The 15,890-nt window shown below is 39.0% G+C and overlaps 2 protein-coding genes across 5 annotated transcripts; both read left to right on the top strand.

Moving 5' to 3' along the window:
• Positions 1-593: 593 nt before the first annotated feature.
• Positions 594-8,709, top strand: LOC135634645 (pre-mRNA-splicing factor SLU7-like). 2 transcript variants are annotated; one of them, XM_065145097.1, is made up of 11 exons: positions 594-719; positions 937-1,006; positions 3,971-4,134; positions 4,225-4,337; positions 4,611-5,024; positions 5,135-5,270; positions 5,366-5,665; positions 6,017-6,233; positions 7,830-7,933; positions 8,017-8,085; positions 8,478-8,709. In XM_065145097.1, the coding sequence occupies exons 2-11, from the start codon at positions 991-993 to the stop codon at positions 8,553-8,555; spliced, it is 1,611 nt and encodes a 536-aa protein (XP_065001169.1). In that variant the 5' UTR covers positions 594-719; positions 937-990; the 3' UTR covers positions 8,556-8,709. The 2 variants fall into 2 exon arrangements, with proteins under 2 accessions (XP_065001169.1, XP_065001170.1); XM_065145098.1 differs by lacking the exon at positions 594-719 and having other exon boundaries at positions 758-1,006.
• A 2,718-nt stretch (positions 8,710-11,427) lies between these two features.
• On the top strand, positions 11,428-12,918 carry LOC135634859 (protein G1-like4). 3 transcript variants are annotated; one of them, XM_065145532.1, is made up of 3 exons: positions 11,428-11,645; positions 11,713-11,801; positions 12,030-12,918. In XM_065145532.1, the coding sequence occupies exon 3, from the start codon at positions 12,112-12,114 to the stop codon at positions 12,703-12,705; it is 594 nt and encodes a 197-aa protein (XP_065001604.1). In that variant the 5' UTR covers positions 11,428-11,645; positions 11,713-11,801; positions 12,030-12,111; the 3' UTR covers positions 12,706-12,918. The 3 variants fall into 3 exon arrangements, with proteins under 3 accessions (XP_065001604.1, XP_065001605.1, XP_065001603.1); XM_065145533.1 differs by having other exon boundaries at positions 11,713-11,796; XM_065145531.1 differs by lacking the exon at positions 11,713-11,801.
• Positions 12,919-15,890: the final 2,972 nt, after the last annotated feature.

Raw genomic sequence — 15,890 nt, forward strand, 5'->3', positions numbered from 1 at the left:
ACGGTGGATAAAGCGTTTCTTTACGCCAACAAATCACCAATAAACAAATAAAAAGCTTTAATTCAACAATAAAAGCACAAAAGAAGGAAAAAGTATAACGATCACCCAAACAACCAAAGTGACCGTCTTAATCACTAATGACGCTTTAATATAACCATAACTTATTATTTTCGAATTATGATCCTATAGTTCTTACAACCGATCGTAATGGAAATCAATTAAACTGGGCATGCTTTAACTAATCCGTACTCTACTTGTGTTGACCACCTCTTTATAATTGAGTTTAAAATGGGAAACTATAAGTGGGTCTGCTGCGCTCTCCAATCACAAGGCAGGTAGGTCTATGAGTAATAAAAGAACAGAAAGAAAAGCTTGTTTAATTATATAAATTGGATAATATTTATAATAATATTAATCCGCGCACTAAGTTTATCATTCATTATTATAACATGAACCCCATGTTACTTTTCCAACTACCAATGTGTCTTTTTCCATACTAAACACTCGTGGATCTCGTCTTGCACCACTAAAGATTAAGTGTTAATATATATATATATATATAAGTTTATAACGAGACAAACAAGACCCAATAGGTTTCGGACTGGGCTCGTTTCTCGCTATATATATATATAAGTCGGTTTTCCTTTCGTCGTCTTCCTTATTGACGTCCCAGTGAGCATCGGCGGGCATCGACAGCGAAATAGCGGCGAAAGGCTTTGGTAAGTCATCATCCCTCCTCTCCTTCCTCTTCCTTCGTCCGCCACTCATGCGCATGCCTTACCCTTATTTTGCTCACGCCCTAGCCTAACCTTATACCTGTCTCTTATTTTTGGACCTGGATCAAATCATTATACCTTTTCCTGATGTGCTTCCATTTCTTTAGCATGATTGTTTGGTTTAATTCCAAAGACGTTTGTTTGATCTTGTAATTTACAGGTTTGATTCGTGACCCCCTTTAAAGCGGAACAAAGCAGAGTGCGCGCCCCCTTCATGGCGACGGCTTCAGGTATATTTCCATCTCTTGTTCGTCTTGGATTCTTATGGTCTAGTCCCCCATCTTTGAGCTCTGTGGGGATCAGGTTTAGTTGTGGTGTTTCTTGATTGGAAGTGTGCGGTGACGAGGGATTATATGGTTTCGGTGATGGCTGTTTTTTATATTGGTTTGACCTGTAATTAGGGTTTTGCCTTTGTGAAACTCTGCATCTAGAATTTGTAATTTGTATCACCTGAAAAGAATTATAGTTCTCTGTGTGCTATTGACATAATTAAGTGATTTAATCATGGAACTTTGTTATTCTTAGATATAAACTTTGTGCTTCCCCTTTCCCTTCATGAAAAGTTACCCCCACTTTTTAGTTGGGGTATTGCTGTGGTTTCCGGTTTCTGTTTGGCTGTGAGTTTGATGGTTTTGGCTAGTATGGTTTTATTTGTGTTGTTTTAGTTGTTTTTAGCTGGTGACACCAATTCTTTTATTTTTAAAATTTCTTTCGCATTATTTGGAAAAGACTATTAAATTCATCAGGTTCATGGTTGTTCACAGAAAGTTGTGTTTTCTTTTATCTAGTATCTTTTGTTTGATTTTTTTTTTAATTGAGAAAGAGGGATTTTTAGCATTTCTGTTTCTAGTCTTCATATGTGTCTGAAAACTTCTTTTCGTTATCCATATAATTTTCTTCAGAGTAATCTACTATATGCTCTTATTGCCATATTCTGAATATCTTCATCTTAGTATATTATGTTATAACTATTAACACTGGACTAGACTTTCCATCTCAATGAAAAGTTTTGGATGGTCAAATGATGATGAAATAATCCTTGAGATTAAAAGAAAATTTCCTTCTTATTTGAGAAGATTATCATGCCATGTGGTTCATATGAACTCATAGCATATGTTAATGTGCTGACTTTTCTGGAATTGGTGTGGTGCTGCATGTTTATCTTAGATCTTTTTTCCTTTGTCATTTTGGGGTTAAGACAAAGTAGATCCTAGATATTGGAATGTAACCTGTCTGAAATTTTTCTACTGATATAAAAAATATCAGTAGAAAAATATGGAGACAAAAGCATCTGGCTTTCATCATGAGCCTGAAGCAGTGCTCTCATCTCAACAACACCACCAGGCAATAGAATCATAGGCTCCACTGAAGCTGGTACGGAAGAATGTTGCAAGAAACTTGCAACATTGTTGGCACTCATGCCGCCATTTTCCTCCTCTGCCATTCATGCCATTTTACCATATCAGTGAGCAATTATGAAGTCTTCCCTTTCACCTTTACCATAGGTTTGAAGGTTTAGTGAAGTGAAGGCTACTGACCTCCAACTTTTATTGCTTGGCTGAAAGTTCACGTCACATATCATAAGGAAAATTTTGTTTCTTATTTGAAGGCTTTGTATATTTCTCTTTTATGGACTTTATACTGCAGATTTCAATTATATACAATTAATTAATTAATCTTTTAGAAAGAATATGGATGCATGTTTGGTGTCATATGATTATTTGCTGTTGTGGATGGATAGGTTGTCTCCATGTCATACTAGGCCAAGATTCCCACCCCTAATGGCATGCATATACTTACATGTGTTTTAAGCAATTGCTACGTTGTGACAAATATCGACATTGGATAATTGATTGAATATGTTAATCTAAAAGCATTCATTAGTTGAAGAGACGTAAGTAGCTGGAGGTAGTTTGATAGATTCTATTGGACTTCTTTATATGAAACTGTCGACTTATTGTTCTCATAATCATTTTGAAGATTTCTGCAAAAAGACTGATATGCATTAGTTAGATAAAAAAATAGGGAAAAAAAGAGGAGTGGTCATAGGATGGTGAACAAAAAGAACACAAATGGAAAAAGTCTTGGTTTTCCAACTTGATTTTATTTGGATTTTTTTGGATCCAAAAACTTAACTTGTTACTCAACTTTCTATCCTTAATTGTTCCTAGGTTTCTTTTCACGGAAATCAGGAGATGCAATGAGATTGGTTGGTTCCTGAGTTGCTTTATGTATTTGCTATGAGAATTTAGCCATGTAGGATTGATATTCTTTTGATCTGGTTGTCTCTGGTTGCATTCTTATGTCGGTATTCCATATTAGATTTTTGTATTTGATTTTTTCTTAAATTTTATTGAATTTTTAGAACATTCTCATTCTCGTCAAGTTTGCATTTTCCTTGAGACTTAGGGTTCTAAAGTTGCATAGATCATTAAACCTTTGTCTCAATGTTTTGAAAATTGTTTGTTACATGGTAAAATATGAAGTAGCATAAATTAAAATAATTCCTTATTTTCTTTCATTTTCCTTGCATGTGCATTTAGCTTTTTCTAATGGAATACGGAAATATAGTAGTGGCCAGAAGATTCATAGAATCTTTTATACATGTCAGTGCCTAGTGCAAATTTTGATGCTTATTATGTATATTCATATGCTAGCAAACACATCAATACATGGAGATTCATGAATATACAAAATATAACAATTATCAAGTGTCTCATAAAGTATGACAATTTCTTGTCATGCTAATGATTATGGACCAAATTTGTTAAATTTTTAGCATATTATTATGCACAAAAGATTGTCATTCTGTAACAGAAGGGGTATTGATAACTTTTTGTCATTGTGTGATTTCTGCCATGCTGCTCGGTCGACCATGTCGCTGGCATGGGTCAGATCAACTGGCATGGACCGAAAAGTGGCCTAGCTAGTATCTCGTCGGACCTATGCTGACACATACCAATCATCATGACAATCCTATGGTACATAATGCATGGGCTGGATCAATCAGCATGGACCAGTTAGTGGTAAGCTATTTGGTAGATCATCCAACCTTTGCTGACATGTTGGTAATCACGAAATTTTATATTCTGTGAACCATCTATTTGCAGAAGTTTGGTGGAATTGTATCTATCTCCTGTGTAAATGTTTTATTAATGTAGTTGCTTTGATACATTTTGATCTCTTTACTGCAGCATCATTCAAATCACGAGAAGACCATAGGAAGCAACTTGAATTGGAGGAAGCACGTAAGGCTGGGCTTGCTCCAGCTGAGGTTGATGAAGATGGAAAGGAGATCAATCCACATATTCCTCAATATATGTCATCAGCTCCTTGGTATCTTAATGCTGAGAGGCCTGTAAGTTTCTTCATGAAAATTCATTGTGCTTCTCACTTAAATTCTTCTTTCTTAGGAAATTAGTAACCTGTGCCCATTCTTTTCCTATAGAGCTTGAAGCATCAGAGGAAATGGAAGTCAGATCCAAATTACTCCAAATCATGGTATGATAGAGGTGCAAAAATTTATCAGGCTGATCGATACAGAAAAGGTGCATGTGAAAAGTAAGTTCATTATCTTTAGCTTATATTATTGGCACTTTAAGTAGCACAAGGCGTTGCACTATAAACTATTATACTTTTCCTAAAGGCCTGGTTTTTTGTTGTGGAATCAAAGAATTATGATCCTATACTGTTGATACTTGGTATATTATAGTTCTGATTAATGTTGAACTGCTCTTGATTTAACAAGAGGTTCTTATAATTTATTCGAAATTGTTATGCCATACATTGTTTTGTAACTGCTTGATGTCTGATAAATTCTCTTCAATGTTGTAGTTGTGGGGCAATGACACACGACAAAAAGTCCTGCATGGACAGGCCTAGAAAACTGGGAGCCAAGTGGACAAACATGCATATAGCTCCCGACGAGAAGATTGAGTTATTTGAACTTGATTATGATGGAAAACGTGACCGTTGGAATGGTTATGATGCTTCCACTTATTCTCGTGTAATTGAGCAGTATGAGGCTAGAGATGAAGCCAGGCGGAAGTATTTGAAAGAGGAACAGTTGAAGAAACTAGAGGAGAAGAACAACAAAAAGGATGATGAGGATGGTGGTAGCGATAACGACGACGACGATGATTATCTGAAAGTTGACGAGGCTAAGGTTGACGAGAGCAAACAGATGGACTTTGCAAAGGTGGAGAAACGTGTGCGTACCACTGGGGGTGGAAGCACTGGAACTGTCAGGTAATTTGATATGAAAACACAGGAACTTTGTGAGCTTTGCAATTAAACATTTGCTGCCACTGGATTTACTAGGACTTATATGCATAAATGTAACTCGTTTGTTCTTTCAGGAACTTGCGTATTAGAGAGGATACTGCAAAGTACCTTTTGAACCTAGATGTGAATTCGGCCTATTATGACCCGAAAACCCGTTCTATGCGTGAAGATCCTATACCTGACAGTGATCCAAATGAGAAGTTCTATGAAGTGAGTTTGCATTGTCTTTCTGAAACATATGTCAAGTTTCTTCCATCTTTCTGCTTTACAATAAATAACTTATTTTTTTATGATTTGCCATATAGGGTGATAACCAAAACAGACTTAGCGGACAAGCACTGGAGTTTAAACAGCTTAACATCCATGCCTGGGAAGCTTTTGAGAAGGGACAGGATATCCACATGCAAGCTGCCCCTTCTCAAGCAGAACTACTCTTTAAGAATTATAAGGTTATCAAGGACAAGTTGAAAAACAACACAAAGGATACCATCATGGAGAAATATGGAAATGCAGCATCTGAAGAAGCATTACCTAGAGAACTTCTTCTTGGACAAAGTGAGAGAGAGGTTGAGTATGATCGTGCTGGTCGAATAATAAGAGGCCAGGTACGATATCTTGACAGGAGATCTTTTTGTTGTCTTATTTGATTACTTTTAGAAGTCAGTAATGCTTTGTTATCCTTAGAAGTCAGTAATGCATTGATATCCTATAATTCCTATTATAGATATTCAGCAATAGTTATGTTACATAGAGATTTTTTCTCTGCATAATATTTGGTCATATTCTGCCATTGATTGAATTTGGTTTCCTCAGCATCTTATAACAAGATTTTTTTGGCTAATTAGATCATTAGGTAGTTTTCGGTCTTATTCTGCTATTATTTGAATTTGGCTTCCTCTGCATCTTATAACAATATTTCTCTCGCTGATTAGACTATAAATGTTGGTTACTTGTAGGAGACCTCCCTTCCCAGAAGCAAATATGAAGAAGATGTCTATATCAATAACCACACCACAGTTTGGGGATCATGGTGGAGGGATCACCATTGGGGCTACAAATGCTGTAAACAAACCATCCGCAATAGCTACTGCACAGGCTCAGCAGGAATTGAAGCTGCTGAAGCTGCAACAGAGCTTTTGAAGGCAAATATGGCTCGTAAAGAAGCTGCAGAAGGTCAGTATGATAGAAATTTTCATACTTTCCATAACCAATTTAAAAATAAGATCATTTTTCGTTTTTGACATTGTCTTCAAGGTCATGACAATCTCATTGGCATTTTCCTGCTAAACATGCCAATTTGAAGAATTCTTCGAATTCATGTTCATTTCCAAGTAGCATAATCTATAGAGTTTAAGACAAAGGGAGAGAGGGAAGAGAGGCATCAAATGCCTGCTTGGTTCAGATCAGCTGGGCTGTCATTCATAGTGATGGCAGTGAGAGAGAGAGGATGAAAGTCAAAATCAGAGACTTAGAGACGTCATGGTCTGCTTTGGTATACAAGGCATTGGTTCAGAGCAGCTGGGCTGTCATTCATAGTGATGGCAGTGAGAGAGAGAGGATGAAAGTCAAAATCAGAGACTTAGAGACGTCATGGTCTGCTTTGGTATACAAGGCATTGGGGTTTGATTTTGTTGGTTCATTTTGACAGCCCTCTTAGCGCTGAGCCGACTTGGATTGTCGTGGAGGTCTTTGGCCAACCTAAGCCTTGTTTAATTTTCTGTATAAAGGGTTGGTTTGGTTCAGAGCAGCTGGACTGTCATTCATAGTGATGGCAGTGAGAGGGACAGAGGATGAAAGTCAAAATCAGAGACTAGAGACTTCATGGTCTGCTTTGGTATACAAGGCATTGGGGTTTGATTTTGTTGGTTCATTTTGACAGCCCTCTTATTGCTGAGCCGACTTGGATTTTCGTGGAGGTTTTTGGCCAACCTAAGCCTTGTTTAATTTTCTGTATAATGGGTTGGTTTGGACTGGCTTACTGGACTCCTACCTTTCAGAGAGCTGCAGTTTTCTATAATTACCCCATGATATTGTTTGCAACTACTAAATTCAATGCTAAGAAGTACCGAGTGAACTGACTGCTTAAGATTTTTCTTGAAGTACATGACCAGACAAGCTTAATACATTTTACGACTGAAGTTATCTCAGTCTGGCAGGCCGTTTAATATTAGTTCCATGTTTTCATTTGATAGCGATCAGTTTCTACTTTGTTGCATGCTGTTTGGTTCTCATCTTCCTTTCTTTTTAGGTGTGTCAACGATAATCTTCTATATCACCTTCAATTTTCTCATATAAAATGTTGGTGTCTTGGTAAATGGGAGAAGAAAAGAGAAAAATGAAAAGGTGTTCATGTTCAACATCAGTGCTCATCTTTATGTTCCGTTTGACTTAAAAAATCTTGAACTGAACTAACTAGAGCTCACTTGTTCAGTTTAGGTTTTTTATGCTCAATTTAGGTAGTTGCTTTATACAAGTTTCTTTTAGGTTATTAGCTTCTTTGATGTAAATTACTGTATCATCGAGAGATTCCATGGTATGTAGAAGGAGTATCAATATTATAACTACTACCGATACCATCCCCTTTTTCGTATCTTCATGAAAGTGTGACAATCTTTCTTTGATGCAAGGATCCACGATTATTGGAGCTCAGTTTCTTTTTGAATGTATGAAAAATATGGTTTTGGGCCTCTAAGGTTTTTCCTAGTTTATTTTAGTTCTTCATTTATATTTATTTATGACATTGAATATGCTAATATATGCATTTTGCAGATAAGCCTGTACAGCATGAAGAAAAGCAGCTTGCCGCTTGGGGAACTGAGGTCCCTGATGATCTTGTTCTAGATAAAAAGTTGCTGGTAGAAGCACTGAAGAAGGTAGATTAGTGGCTCTTACTTTTGTTTACTCGTGTGCTTTTTGTTAATTCATTGATGCTAAAACTGTCTGTCTGTTTGTACAGGAGGATGAACGAAAGAAGGAAGAAAGGGATGAAAGAAAGAGAAAATACAATGTCAAATGGGATGATGAGGTACTTAATTCACAAATCAATTCTTAATTGATGTGAAAATAAGTTTTCAGTATCAAAAGCTCCTAAAGCTTCATAGAAACCTGAACCAATAAAAATAAATGAAAAATGAATACCAACTGACTACACTGAGTTATATGGTAAATTGTGGTCTCTGGCTAGACTAGTAGTAGATGATGGTACATACCAGTCCGGCTAGTATTGTTGAACATTAACGCCATGGCAAGCCGAAGCAATTCCCAAAACAGATTATAATGTGTGATCTTTTTATTCGTAGGTGAAGTTTTGCTGCAAACACATGATCGGAAGGAAATCCTTTAATTATGACAATATTGTTGATTTATGTGGGAGGTGGATGGGAAGTCTAATTCTCTTATGATTTTATGTCCATGCAGGTTACCGTGGAAGATATGGAGGCCTATCGAATGAAGAAGATCCATCATGATGACCCAATGAAAGATTTCCTCCACTAATTATAATATTATTATTATCCTATAGGGTCCTCCTGTGTGTATATATACCGAGATTGTTGCACTAGTTGCGATTGGGTTGACTAGGAGTCCCCTGACATTACTTGTATGGCTGGATGTTTTACCAACCGTTGAAATGACAGATATATTTCATCTCTTTTTTTTCTGTTAATTAAACCTATATAAAAATGATTCGGTTTGTAATCCTAAATTTTTTTTTTTTCGTGCCAGCTGTGTATGTAGGCCTAAAATTGGACCGGATGGGGAACATGACCGCTAACTGGTTTGACTGCCGAACCGGTTTCCCGGTTCGATCAGGTGTCATCAATCAGCACGATATCATAAATCTATTTATTTTTAAAAAAATTAAAAAAAATAAAAAGTAAATTATTATTAACAATTAAAAAAATAAAAGTGAGTTTTAACTGATTGATTGGTTTGAGTGGTGTTGGATTTCCAATCAATGTAGTCTTTTCTTTCCATAGGAAGATTTGGGAACAAAATAAAAGATGTAATATATAATCTCATTTTCTAGTGTCATGGTATGATTTCTGTGCTAATCCACCACCATAGCAAGCTTGTCGCTAATGACGTTGAATGCTTTGTCATGGAGTCAAAAAATGGTAGTTTGTCGTCTCAGTAAATATAAGAAGAAAATGTACTATAAACTTATTTCAGTAATAAAATAATTAATTATGGTAAGATTACTTCTTGAAGAAAGAGTCTCTTCTACTGTTCCTTTCTGATGACACTTACAAACTCTCCTTAACCTACTATCTTTATCCATGTTGGAATTCAGATAAAATTGTGACTCAAAATATATAACTTCAAACTCAATAATAGGCAACTATTTATATATTATGTATCCTAACACTCTTGCTGGCTATATAACACGATAGACATAGAAACAACAACGCGTACATCTTTTGAGATGTATTACGTGACACCAAGAATGTCTCAGGTTGAATTGATTCGTTCATTTATGATGGGGTTTATGTAGCATCAACATCATCTGGAACACTTACGAGTAACTTCCTTTCCCTTTAAATCTGTAATATACCAGCATTCTTGTTCTTCGAAGAATCATATGGCGTGATTTACTGAGTTATACATATGCCTTCCACAGTTTTATGATTTCCACAGTAACATATCATTTTATTTTATCTCTATCCTTGTTCTTTTTATAGTCCGATTAACTACTTAATTATTTTTATGAAAACAATGTGAAATAGTGTGAGAAGTAAGTTGTTATATAATTGGTTTGATGTTGATGACTATTTGACATAGAATGTGATAAAAACTTTTGATCATAATTTTATTTTACCTTTTTATAAAAGAAAAATGAGGAAGACGGAATTATATACCAAACATCTTCAACCTTATTAATGTATGCCAAGAAAGATTGATATGTCGATATGTCGAAAACCTCGAGGAGGAGTTAATGATGTTGATATAGATAGTTGTTGATCCCTTTTGGGCATAGTAGCATCATGCTCACTAAATATCTAATAACAACAGTGAACTCGTTTGGTCCTTTAGCCACATTATGCATGAGATACCTTCGATTCATTTGCACCGACGACTGGTTTTCATCCTCCATAGGAACCCACATGGGCATGCACAATGGTAAACAACTGGTTCGTAGTCATCCATCCTCCATAGGACTGGTTTATAGTCCAGTCTTCTAATGCATTTTAAGTTCATCTTGATTTCTACAAGAGAAAGAAAGAAAAAGGAATCACGAATCTATGTAGGTAGGAGCTCAAAATCAAAGAGCTGTATCTTCCACAGCTTGGAAACAAACAAGGTGGTCATTAATGGATGTGTCAACTCCAACGAAAGGACCATGAGAACCAATTATCCTAGGAAAAGAAAACAGAAACCAAGAATCACTATCGTTCTTATTGATCTTCTTCGACTCGAGGAATTTCTTGTGCAGCAGATCGAGAAAATTGAAGGGAGGGAAACAGTAGCGGTTGCGGGAAACAAAGCTTGAGATCGGAGGAGAGGAAAGCAAACAAAAGGGGAATCCAGCATTCATGTTCCGAGAAATCCTTCATCCATCCTGACATGGCACAGTAAAATATCTTTCTTCTCTCGGTCTGTCTTCAGTTCCGACACCATTAAATGAGAGAAGCTTCACCGCTACTACAGCTCGGAAGGCGTTTGGATCCTTTACATCATTTTGTTTGTCAGCGAAAGCAGAGATGTTGTGAGCACAAACAATAGGGTTTAGGGTTTATGTGATAGTTGGCAGAGAGAATACTTATATCATCTTCATATAATTCGGGTGCCATCGGAGATCACCGAAAGAAATCCACTGTATCACTCACACACCCCTGAAACATGGTAGGCTGATGATGATGATGATGGTGATGATTCGGACCCTCACGAACTGGCCTTGTCGATCATCGTTCTTCGACAGGTTACATCATCCCTGAAATTTCCGATGGTGGTTTCCAAAAGCCGACCTCAGGCGGCCCCCCAACGAATATGATTCTTTTGCTCCTTCCACGCCTATGCAAGTCTTTGGAATTTGTAGGATCGGTGGGTAAGAACAGTGCAAACGTCAAAGCGTGATCAACTGTTCCTGTGGACGCAACCAGCCGAATCGGGAGCATATATTATGGGAACCGAAGCATCATGATCCGTCCCTGAATTCCACGTCGAGAAGCAGTGGGGAGTTGGTGCGTTTAGAGGAGGAAGATGGAGATTAGTGAGGAAATAGAGAGATGTTAATGGGATGATTCCATAATGAAGATAAGTTCGTTTCATCCCCAATATCACAGCCCCCACCAGTGCTTACTTTTTATCTTGTCACATCACCTTTCGTCCCACTGTCAAGCTTTGTCTCCATTGACACAGAAGCCCTAGCTGTGCACCGATGCACTTTCTCTCTCACTCATTCAGCTCGTTGATTTTTCTCATTGGTGTAGGCAAGACCTGCCCAGAAATTGAGCAGGATTCTCGATCTCCTTTTATTAGGCCGAGCAAGAGTTCCACGGGCTTTGGGACTCCCCTCTTGTGTACAGAAGAAACATGTAGGCTTTCGGAATCTTTTCTCTCGTAGCCAGACATCAGCCACTGGAAACAGTAAGCTTCTCTTACCTCTCGTCTTTCCTTCCCGTTCAGATGTGATCCCCTGATCATGGCTTTCTAGGTCTTCTAGTCCTTCCTCGTCTCCAACAAAACGTCAGCCGCAACCACATAGGCAAAATCCATGCTGATCTGAGCTAGATCTGTAGTAGAGTAGCTCTCTCTCTCTCTCGCTCTCTCTCTCTCTCTCTCTCTCTCTCTCTCTCTCTCTCTCTCGCGTAATGGAAATGGCTAGATCATCTAGCTTCTCGAGCTTGTCAACAGGTAAGTGAAGAGGAAGAGAAGTAGGGGGCAGCCGCTAAATAGGTCATCGTATTTCATGGTCGTCGTCACCATCATCCATTCGTTTTCTGTCAGCTGTGACTCGAGAGTCTTATGCAGGATGAGCTAAGGAAGTGTAGAAGGAGTCGGAAGGATCACTGAGAAGAAGAAGAAGAAGAAGAATCTACAGTGATCCTCCTTCATGGAGTTGGTACCAAACCCAGATAGCCCGCATTCCAAGAACAGCGGTGCCATCAGTCCCAGTAGCAGGCGGCAGAACTTTAGCACCACCTCCTTGGCCGCTGCCAGCGCTGGCGGAGCTGCCACCTCCTCTTCCCCTCCGTCGTTAAGCCGCTACGAGTCTCAGAAGCGCCGCGACTGGAACACATTTGGTCAGTACCTCAGGAACCACCGCCCACCGCTCGCCCTCTCCCAGTGCAGCAGCGCCCATGTCCTGGAGTTCCTCCGCTACCTCGACCAATTCGGCAAGACCAAAATTCACACCCACATGTGCCCCTTCTTCGGCCACCCCAACCCCCCCGCGCCGTGTCCGTGCCCCCTCCGTCAAGCCTGGGGCAGCCTCGACGCCCTCATCGGCCGCCTTCGTGCTGCCTACGAGGAGAACGGTGGCAAGCCTGAGACCAACCCATTCGGCGCCCGCGTCGTTCGTCTCTACCTCCGCGAGGTTCGTGAAGTCCAGTCAAAGGCACGGGGCGTCAGCTACGAGAAAAAGAAGCGCAAGAAGCCACCACAACAAGAGCATCACCATCCTCCGCCGCCTCCGCCCGCAGCCTGATCTACCTGCATTAGATCTATGCGCGTGCATTAGCTATGTGGTGAGCTTCCCTTCATTCCATTTGGTTGCCATCATCATCATCATCATCATCATCCCTTTATGTGCTCTTTAATTCCCAGCTGATTGAACCTATGAACCAAACTGCTGCTACATATTTAAAAGTATCTCATGAGATGTCGGTTTTGTGCAATTAAATCCATTATATGATCTGAACATTTTGGTGCATTAAAATAGTCCAGTAGCTGCAGTGAGTGGTAGTGCTCTATCAGTCTAGTGGGGGGAAAACAAAAAGAAAAGGAGAGGGGGGAAACAACACAAGTACAGTACGCTCGTGGAGGTAAAAAGCACCAGCTAAGAGGGAGCAACTGCTGCAGAGAGACCTCTGGTCGTGGGGAGGACTCTCCATGAATGGTAAAGAACAAAGAGAGGGATGTGTTCACTATTGTAGTTTTGACTGAAAGAGGTCACTGCGACGGGGTGTACTTAAGATTCTTATAATGGCAATGCAAGCATCTATTTCGCCCACAGCTCAGACCAACTTTTCTTCTTCTTCTTACGGTATCAAAAGCTTAAGTGTGGAGACCTTATAATATCTTGTCAGTAAGTAGTACCCATGTATGGTTTCTTTTCCACACATTTATAGAACTGGGAGTCAGTGCTGCGATTCTGCAGCAACTTTTCAGATACCTTACCATTCATTCTAACACCCATTTTCTTTTCCTGCCTCGCTATCATCTCTCCCTCCCTAGGATTATCCTCAGCACCGGCCGTGTAGGACTCTTTCATTTCCAAGGTTTCCTTATAATCCACCCCTTGGGCTTGCCGTTCTCGATGTTTTTGGCAATCACAAACGCACCCACCCACTCCGGCTTGACACTCTCAGCGAACCGAAGGCTGATCCCAAGGTTGTGATCGAGATTGCCACAGGTATTCGTCGATGGAGGCGTAAGAAAGAATCGAAAACTTGGGGAATAGGCATCCCAAGATCGTGGTCTCACACTGTGTTGCTATGAATGATTGGATGGCATTTAAGACTCCTACCGCTGGGAGTGTGAGCAGACTCCAATATCTTCTTTTTATACTCCACTCCACTCCACTCCACTCGATGGGAATAGTGTAAGGTGGTGGTAATATATTGATTGCATCGGTGGTACTTGTGCATCTTTAGAAATTCCTCTTCATTGATGAGCATGACCACCACTGAGTTGGCTCTTATACATGGTAAAAACCATGGCGATCTCGAGCAGGAGATACGGCGGGGTATAAGGTATCCTCCAGATTAGCGTTGAGTTGCATGACCTGCAACTCGCAGGCTTGTTTCTTCTTTATGTCAGTTTACTTGCTAGTTTGAGGATTACTGGATCTGTGACATTGCAAATTCTCAGATGACTTGTCATGCAATGACATGTCTTTCTATCTTGGAACCCTTTTTTAGCAAGTGAAATAATTCTTTTTCCTTCACACAGTAAACAGCTCTACATTGCAATCAGCACATAATTCATTTTTGGCTTTCATCGTATGATTCTAGGGTTTCGATGCTAATTGTTGCATCTACATGCAGCAGCAGCAGCTGATAGGTTTTGGTATCATCAGTATTGCAGATGGTTGACATTTGACCGCTTTGCTTCACTTCATCTGCATGTAAAAGTGATATTTGCATGGTTTATGCTCCATAGATGCCTCTACAGGAATGGTTGTCATCTTGTGCCATCAGCTGTTGTAGACTACATAATTTAAGGGTAGGAGATCGGAAGACTCGTGCGGTGAATCTATTTAACTGAAAGGTTGATCATTTCAAGGCAGTGATGGATGGATTCTTATAGTTCCCATGTCGTGTTTCCAGATTCTCTTCCTCTTTGGATCATCCGAGTGAAACCTTCGTCTAAGTTTCTAAGGTCGTGTCATCCAGAATAAAATAGTGTGGTAAGATTCAGCTTGTCGAGGTCCTGAGATTGCACCATCCTAGTTTGGATCGAAGTGCAGGTGAGGAGCAAGTCCTTGAGCTCATGCATCTTCCTTTATGGATCTTATCAAGTATGCCCTAATCATCAGGTATCATAATGTCTTGGATCCTCTAACGACACAGATAAAAAGCAGTGACAAAACATATCAGTCCAAGATCTTGAGCTACACCGCTGTAAGATTGATATGGAAGAAGATTAAGGAGTAGTAAATGTCAGGTTTTGAGAGAGAGAAAGAGCTACAGCTAATTTCCTATTTCTCCTTGTGCACTAGAAAAGCTTATAGTTCTTCTTTTCCTGCATCTAGAAAATGTGAATAGAAACTAGATTTCCATTTTTAACAGCAGTTGTGCACTAGAAAAGTGACCTCCTTTTGCAGTGCAAGTATTTTGCTTTTAGCCTCTGATATATTTCATCCAATTAAATGAACAAAGTAAGAATGGCAATTTATTTTAATTTGTTTGATTTGTTTTCTCTACTACATAAACTCACAATCACAAAATAATGTTGTGCATCTTAGAAAAAGATCACAATTAATGGTTGAGATATTGATCTCATCATTTTTGTCTTCAGCTAGTTTACATGGTTATCCAAATTAACTTCCAAACAGTGCATTTTCTAGTGATTCAGATTTTAAGCCAAACATTTCTTGGTCTCATCTTTTCTCTTCTTCTTATTTGGATCATCCAAACCGAACTTTACTATAGATGATTCACATGCATAAAAATTATTCCACTACCATAGTTAATCATGAGAACTTTGATTTGGACCTCTTTGATCCAATTGGAGAGAGATGAAAAGAAATCAATATTGCCACTCGTATATTCTGAATGGAGATACAGAAGATCGAGACGCAGAATATTTCTTATTCGAGAAGGTAGATTTGGAATCGACATCGATTTGGATTGTGATGCCTCTCAATTTCGAGTCTGGTGATCCTTTAGATATGGTTTTGTAGCCAAACGAGTGTTCATTTGCGTGCTTCTAATTGAAATCTACATATGCTTGACAACATTTGACAACATATGGTTTTCTTTCCGGCAATTCCTCTTCCATCTTCCTCTCTCTACGAGCCTTTGAAGCATTGAATGATGGTAGGAAAGCAGTACAAGGAGTGACTGTTGATCGTTCTATCGTACACACAGTCTATGAACATGAAGACACTAAACCACATCCTTTACTCTTTCAGTCTTCTTCCTTGCCCTATTTAATGGAGTAAAATAT

The sequence above is a fragment of the Musa acuminata genome, chromosome BXJ3-4 (genome assembly GCF_036884655.1).
Source record: "Musa acuminata AAA Group cultivar baxijiao chromosome BXJ3-4, Cavendish_Baxijiao_AAA, whole genome shotgun sequence".
NCBI lineage: Eukaryota > Viridiplantae > Streptophyta > Magnoliopsida > Zingiberales > Musaceae > Musa > Musa acuminata.

Bases quoted from the DNA above. Each gene is read 5' to 3' on its own strand.
- LOC135634645 (XM_065145097.1), top strand. The intron at 5,025-5,134 runs GTAATTTGATAT...TTGTTCTTTCAG, and splicing joins GGAAGCACTGGAACTGTCAG to GAACTTGCGTATTAGAGAGG. The intron at 5,271-5,365 runs GTGAGTTTGCAT...TTTGCCATATAG, and splicing joins CAAATGAGAAGTTCTATGAA to GGTGATAACCAAAACAGACT.
- LOC135634859 (XM_065145532.1), top strand. From the start codon at position 12,112: ATGGAGTTGGTACCAAACCCAGATAGCCCGCATTCCAAGAACAGCGGT.